The sequence below is a fragment of the Cariama cristata genome, unplaced genomic scaffold, assembly GCF_000690535.1.
Source record: "Cariama cristata isolate BGI_N322 unplaced genomic scaffold, ASM69053v1 scaffold7976, whole genome shotgun sequence".
Lineage (NCBI taxonomy): Eukaryota > Metazoa > Chordata > Aves > Cariamiformes > Cariamidae > Cariama > Cariama cristata.
The window spans coordinates 22334-29268 of record NW_009622653.1 but is presented as its reverse complement, the minus strand read 5'-3'; the positions used below and the strand labels follow the sequence as shown (position 1 = coordinate 29268).

At 42.4% G+C, this 6935-nt stretch overlaps 1 protein-coding gene across 1 annotated transcript; it reads left to right on the top strand.

Moving 5' to 3' along the window:
• Positions 1 to 5557: 5557 nt before the first annotated feature.
• Positions 5558 to 6625, top strand: LOC104163404 (probable G-protein coupled receptor 141). Its single transcript, XM_009702408.1, has 2 exons — positions 5558 to 5595; positions 5677 to 6625. Exon 2 carries the CDS (start codon positions 5681 to 5683, stop codon positions 6623 to 6625), a length of 945 nt encoding a protein of 314 aa, XP_009700710.1. The 5' UTR covers positions 5558 to 5595; positions 5677 to 5680.
• The last annotated feature ends 310 nt before the right edge of the window (positions 6626 to 6935 follow it).

The following is a 6935-nucleotide window of genomic DNA, read 5'->3' as shown; positions in this document are numbered from 1 at the left end:
CTCTTTCAAATCATCCCCTCTACTCTGGGGAATAACCTTTCTAAACGAGTGTCTTTGTGATCTGTGGGGCTTACATCTGAGTGTAGATTTGATGGTTTTAGGCAGTAGAAGAATGTAATTGTTCAGAAACGGGAGGCTTTGAAGACCTCCTATGGCTAAGAAATAGCTGCAAATTAGAGGATCCTGTGACGCAACTCAAAATCTTCCTGAGGCTGTGTGCTTAGGGGCAGCCTTGCCCTCACATAGCTGGGGTTCGTGGTTGTTGCTTCGTCATGGGCTCAAAGAAGGAAGGAAGGCAATGACTCTTTAAAACATCAGGTGTTTTGCTTTTTGTTCTTAGAGCGTACACAAAATGATGAGCCAAGTAAACAACACCTGAAGAGTGGAGAGAAACTCTAGTCTGTAAGTATACACAGAGTGAACAAAAGCCTTGGTTTGCAATGCTTTTAAAACAATGTTTGCAACTTTAGGGAAAAAAAAGTATCCAATTGTCTCGCTGTTTTATTTTGAACACATTTCAAAGCTTTTCTGCACAACTGTTTTTGTCGTTGTTATTTGTAATTTCCTAGTACAGGAAAACGTTGCCTCATCCCTTTTCATATTGCTATCCTGTAGTTCTACACAGCCTCCTAAAATTGGGAGGCAATTCGTTTGTTTTCATCCATCTTTGTGTGTGTGCTTGATATAATATAATCTCTGTAAAGACCAGGAGGGTAAGTTTGTTCTCTTTGATAAGACACAGCTAGGATGGTAAATAATTATTTTTAGGAAGATTCCAAGTTTTCCATTTTTGTGTAAAAACAGCGAAAAACTCAAACAAGAGAGGACTAACTCAATGTGGTTTTCCATCCCATTTGTTCTTCAATAGGCTGGATTTAAATTAAAAAGTATCAGTATAACAATGACACAGCCTGCAAGACATGAGTCAATGAGCTAGTGAATGAGTTAGAGGAGTCACTAAAAGTTGTTTGAAAAAAGTCAGTATCTAACTGTAAACACACACTTGATATTTCGTCTTTTTAATTTGTAATGTTTTGCTTTAAGCAGACGTTTATACTTCAAACTTCAGGTGTGTGTGGTTATTTTGAAATGAAGAGAATCCTGCAATTATTCTAGTGGCATAGCCTACATTACTGTAACACAGCATGGAATTAGAGCAAATTGAAAAGCAATTACAATGCCCTCAACAGAAAGCAACTCTGAGACTAAATGATGATGTTTGTGAAACAAATGCACAGTTTAGACTTCCGTTAAAAAATATTTGTATTTTGCACTGCCTTCAACCTGGTGGAGTTCAATGCAGAAATGTCAGTTCTGACAAACACTCATTTTTCCATTTTATTATCTGTCAAAAATAGAAATCTTTCATTTTCCCCTCCAAATTCAAATGAAACTTCTCAGTTGAGTGCGTGCAAGCTGCAAACACTTCTTCTGCAGAACTCGACTGTCAGAACCCATGAAAATCTGTGTGAAGCCTGCCAGTCCCTCAGCAGAGGTATACAGGGGGATAAATTTTGCAAACACTTGTTATACAGAGAGTAGAGCTCACTGTTTGGCAGAGACTGTAAGAGTGTCATCATTTTTAAGAAATGGGGTGTTTGTTTTTTTTTTTTAATCAACTTTTTTAATAAGTTGATGTAATGTTGATGTAACAGTGATGACTGATGAACCTGGGTGGGAAAATAGTAAGCAAGGAAGGGAACAAGCCAGTGACAGGCTGATCTGGGTTGCTAAGTCAGGTGCAAACCAGCAACATGCATTTTATCACTGCCACATGCAAAGGTGTTCATCTAAGAACCAAATAGGAGCACAATGCTGATGGGGGGAGTTCAGTGAGGAGCCACAAGTATGACTGGGGTGAAAAGAAAATAAGTATCTTTGGTCTCTTATCTCTACTTATCTCCAGGTATCTATAGGGAAAGCCAAAATTTGACAAAGCGTTTTTAAAGCTGAAGGCAAAACCAGAAGCACATACTATGCCTGGAAGCTGAGGTTGTACAAATTCTGTCTAGAAAAATGGTTCACCTTTTTTTTTTTTTTTTTTTTAAAACAATAGGATAAGTCATAGTAAGATAAAAGAGAAACAAGTTCCTGAAGGTTGGAATGAATATTCTTTTACTGGGGAAATTTTGTCAGAGACTGAATCATTTCTGTAAATGACATGCTCTGGCCTGAAGAGAGCAGTCCAGTGAAGTCCCTGGGACTGTGCTGCACAGAAAGTCACAGGAAATGAATGTGATGACCTTATCCACCCTGATAACTGATGAACCTCCAATGCATAAGAAACTTGTTGCTGATCATATTTCTGAAAGAACCCAGCGTCTGGGCCTCTTGGCAATCTACATCATTTGTCAAACTAAAACACAGCTATTTTGGCAATTGTCCCCAAGCCCTTGGCAGCAGCAGATGTCTCTTTAACTGCTCTTGCATTCAAATGAAGTGGTTGCCCATCGTTGCCTCATGGCTCTTCAAAGCCCATGTCCAGTGGAAGTTTAGCCAAGTGATGAGAGGCTTAACACAGACGAAGACCAAACCTTGCTTGAAAACTTGAGCAATATCACTGAACTGGCAGTAGCGAGAGGGGGTAGGAAGGCACAGAAACAAGAACACATCTTTGAGCAGAAGCTCTCTGCCTTTGGGTGCGCAATGAGGTAAGTCCTCTCTGCGCTCCTTCTGTTCTTACAGATGTCAAGAGCCTACATTAGTGTGCATGAAGAAAAGCCACCTGAGCGAGGCAAAGCTGCAAAGTACTGGGCTGAAGGAGCTCCCTGCTGCTCCAGACATTGTTTGGGACCAGGGGATGTGTGGGGACGAGGCAAGAAAGGATGAGACTGAACCGTAACTCTGATCAGGGTACAGCCACTCTCTAAAACGCAAGGTAATGATAGGGTAGTTAAAAAGCTAGTTTTAAACAAGTTGGATTCAGTACTGAAGCAATGCTGTTACAGCTGGCGAGAGCTTACACCAGCTGACATTGGCAAGGGACTAAGCAGCATGGGGGAAGGCCATTTCTCAGGTAGCTTGATGCCACTCTCAGTGGTCTCTCCTCTTGGTCCTCCTCTGCTGTGAGATATTTTCCAGCTCTTGGAGACTTCTATAGCTCACGTTTCCAGAGAGGTTCGGTATATAGCCTTATGTCATATAATGAATTCGTCTCTTGTAAGACCTGCATTCATTCTGATTCCATGTGCCTCCTGTTAAATTCCGGCCAAAGGACTTGTTAGCTGTATTGCAGGTCAGTAGGTTATAGCTATGTGAATGTCCGTACAATAGGAAACCTCATTTCACCATAAAGTAGCGTTTCCTCTGTGACATGTACCCCGTGTCATGCTATGCTCTATATTCATCATGCAATGATATTTCAGCGGGATGCCTGTAGTATCAGGGAGCTGATAATCTCATATCATAGCTGCTGGTAGCTTTTTTTTAAAGATTAATGAAAATGAGATTTCCTGCAGAACCTTACAATGAAGGGATTTAACAATGACCACAAAATTCTGCAGAAACCTGCATTTCAGTGTCTCGGTTGCTTATTTGCAGACAAAAATAGATCTCTCGCTGCCCCCTTAATAGGAATGTCTGAGGAAAATATCCGTTATCTGACTTCTGCTTATCTGTTCCTTACTGCCTTCAGTTGAAGTTTCACTGCCGGGCTCCGAAGTGTGACCGCGAGGTCTCCTTCCTCTCCAAGCACAGCCTTGCTGCTGGGGCTGCTCACCTCAACTTGCATTTCCAGCTTGTTGCCTTTAGGGCTGTGGCAATTTTTAAACTTTAAATATGCATTTTAAATTAAAACAGTGCGATAATGCCACTTTTTGGAGACATTTTTTCGAATTAAAGCTTATCAACTTGGAGAAACTGATGAACAGCTATTGCTAATCCCTTCTGGCTTGCACGGTTGTAAGGCTGAAGCGCGACATCTCAGAAACGAGAACAGCACTGAAGGAACTTGCATGGTTTCTGATGCAAGAGCTGCAGTGTGCCAATCGGCAGGGCCTTTGAGAAAAAGTTCTTTCGTGGCAACCCATTTTACTTCTTGTAACACACTGGAATTAATTGTCCATGTAACTCTGAAATGCAATTGCAAACAGAAAAGGTCAGTAAGTGCCAACAACCAATACATCAATTTGAGATATGGCAGTTATATTTATGTCAATTACAATAAAATATCTGGAGTCTTAGATGCGTTGGGATAGTTAGAGAATAACTGACTTTTCAAGTTATAAAGAGATGTTGATTGCTGTAGGGATGAATACTTAGAAATATTGCTAAGAAACAAAATATATCTGAGATGCATCACAGATATTCATTCCCCACTGTGAGCAAAACCGGTTTATAAAACTGCTATACGTATTTCCTCTTTCCCACAAAAGAGAGAACTACTAAAGAAGTTTTTTCCCCTCTCAACTTCTGGCGGTGTGTGCTACCTAAAAATGAAAATAAGTTGAAACACTGCTCACAGAAAGAGATAGAGGAACTACTTTGTGAAGTTAACAGTATCAAAAGAAAAATTGCAGAAACTCATTCAGAATTGCAGAAGCTCATTCCCCTCTTTTGTTGTGGGATTCACTGGTGAAACGGATGACATATCGGTGTTTTAAATTATAGTTCAGGTAGCAGTAGCAGTATAACTGGAATAGTACAGAGCCCAGCACTGTTCAATTTTCCCCTCTTCTTTTCTGTGACCGTACTGTGGACATCCTCGTGATACTTTCATAGATGTAAATGTGCTTCAGGATAACACCCTACCCGAACTCTTCCCCTCCCACATGATCTTGTAGTGCCTAAAAATCCTACCAGAAGTTACATTTAGAATTATGAGAATTATGTTTAATTTCTGTCTCAAACAGTAATGTATTTACAATGTACAGCATACTTATTAAACTTGCTGTTAACTTTCATCTAGCTTCAGCTCAGGCCAGGCAGGCTTATTTGCACTGACCCGGGATGTCCTTTCCTAACATTTTCTAACAGCCCATTTTGTAACACATATTTACCACATATTAGATGTGAAATGGCCCTGGGCACCGGGACAGCACTGCCCACGCTACTCGGTCTGGCAGGATGTGAGCAGGATCTCCATGGAGCCTGGGTATCCATGGTGTTTAATCCCTTACTCAGATAAACCATGCGCAGAGAAGAAGGAGTTGACTGTAATGTGTGCAAAACTCAGCTCTCAGTAACAAACAAAATTTGTAGCTTTGATAGAGCAACATATGGTTATTATCTGGCTGTAGGAAGGGCAGATTTGTGTTGCAAATAAACAAACTGATGAATGAGTAGCAGAATTCGAACCTTATCTCTGATCTTCACTGCAAAAGCATGCAGATGCTCAGAAGAGAGGAGAACTAATAACACAGAGAGCTCAAAACCACCGCAATCATGTCATTTCTCTAAGGATCTCTTCTTCCCACATACCACTAACTCGTGCTTGTTTTTAAGGGTATGGCTAGCAATGTCTTAAGGATTAGAGCAGCTTCTCCGCCCAACCTTCTCAGCTATTTTTCCTCTAGGCTGGAGGATGTTTGGATAAAACTACTGGTCACAGCTTGTGCCAGCTGTGAGATTCCAGGATTGTCCCTCAAGCAAGATCCAGCTGGAAAGCTCTGACGGCTTTTCAGGTGGGCCCTCTCATTCCTACCTTATCTTAGCCTTTATGTATTTTTTCATTTCTAGAATTATGTACAGGGAAGACTTCAGGAACATGATTGAAGACAACAGGAACAGCAGTGACTCCTCCTTTGCCTTCACTCACACCAACACCATGAGTGCCATACTGATTACCGCCTACTCAGTTGCCTTTGCTGGAGGTGGAATCGGGTCCATCACGATGTCGTTTGTGCTGGTCAAGATGAACACTCTGTCAGTGACAACTACAGCCATCATTAACCTGGTTGTTGTGCACAGCCTCCTCCTCTTCACAGTGCCCTTCCGCCTGCACTACTATGTCAACAAGAAGTGGGTATTTAAGATGTCATTTTGCAAAATGGTGAGTGCAATGGTGCACATCCACATGTACCTGACCTTCTTATTCTATGTGATCACGCTGGTGATCCGGTGGCTCATCTTCTTTCAATGGAAGGACAAGGTGGAGTTTTACAGGAAGCTGCACGCCATTGCGGCAAGCGCTGCCGTGTGGGTCATTGTCATGGTCTTTGTGGTACCAGTCTTGTACGTTGAATATGGACGCTCAGGTTCATACAATGATACAACATGCTTTAAGTTCCACAAAGAACTACAGCAGGACAGTGTGAAAGCCCTGAACTACACCATAATTGTAGCTGTCGCCTGCATTACCTGCATCCTCTTGGGCCTGCAGATCTTCATCCTGGTAAAAGTGGCGAGAAAACTTTCCACCTCCCTATGGTCACACCAAGAGTTCTGGGCCCAGGTGAAAAACTTGATTTTCATCTGCGTCATCATAATTTGCTTCCTTCCCTATCACCTCTTTAGGGCCTACTACATACAGCATGTGAATGATTTTGACCAGTTAGAAAGCTACAATGAAGTTTTTTTGAGTCTGACTGCCCTCAGCTGTCTGGACCTGCTGTCATTCATGCTGAGCGGAAGCCGCTTCTTCAAGCAAAAGGTGGGCACTCTCCGCAGCTGGTTGTCTTGCTGCTAGCATCAGCCTCCTGCAGCGTGCGCGGACCTGGACCTGGCAGAGCATGGTGTTGGACAGGCATGGTAAACCCCCTTCTCAGCAAGTCGGGGTGGGCTCTGGAAAGAGCACAACGCAATCCCCGAACTAATGGGGTGAAATGCCATCAGTGTCACAGCTGGTAAACTGGAAGGTCACCTCTGAGATTTCCTCACGGTGCTACCTAGTGAGTGGCAGATGCACCTGGAGGAGAGGGAGGAAAGGGCACGGGCTCTTCTGCCTTACTGTTTTTACGTCAAGGTTTGTGAAGTCAAAGGCACTAGGAGAAGACTCA

What these genes read in the sequence shown, in the direction of transcription:
- LOC104163404 (XM_009702408.1), top strand. Translation starts at nt 5,681, where the DNA reads ATGTACAGGGAAGACTTCAGGAACATGATTGAAGACAACAGGAACAGC.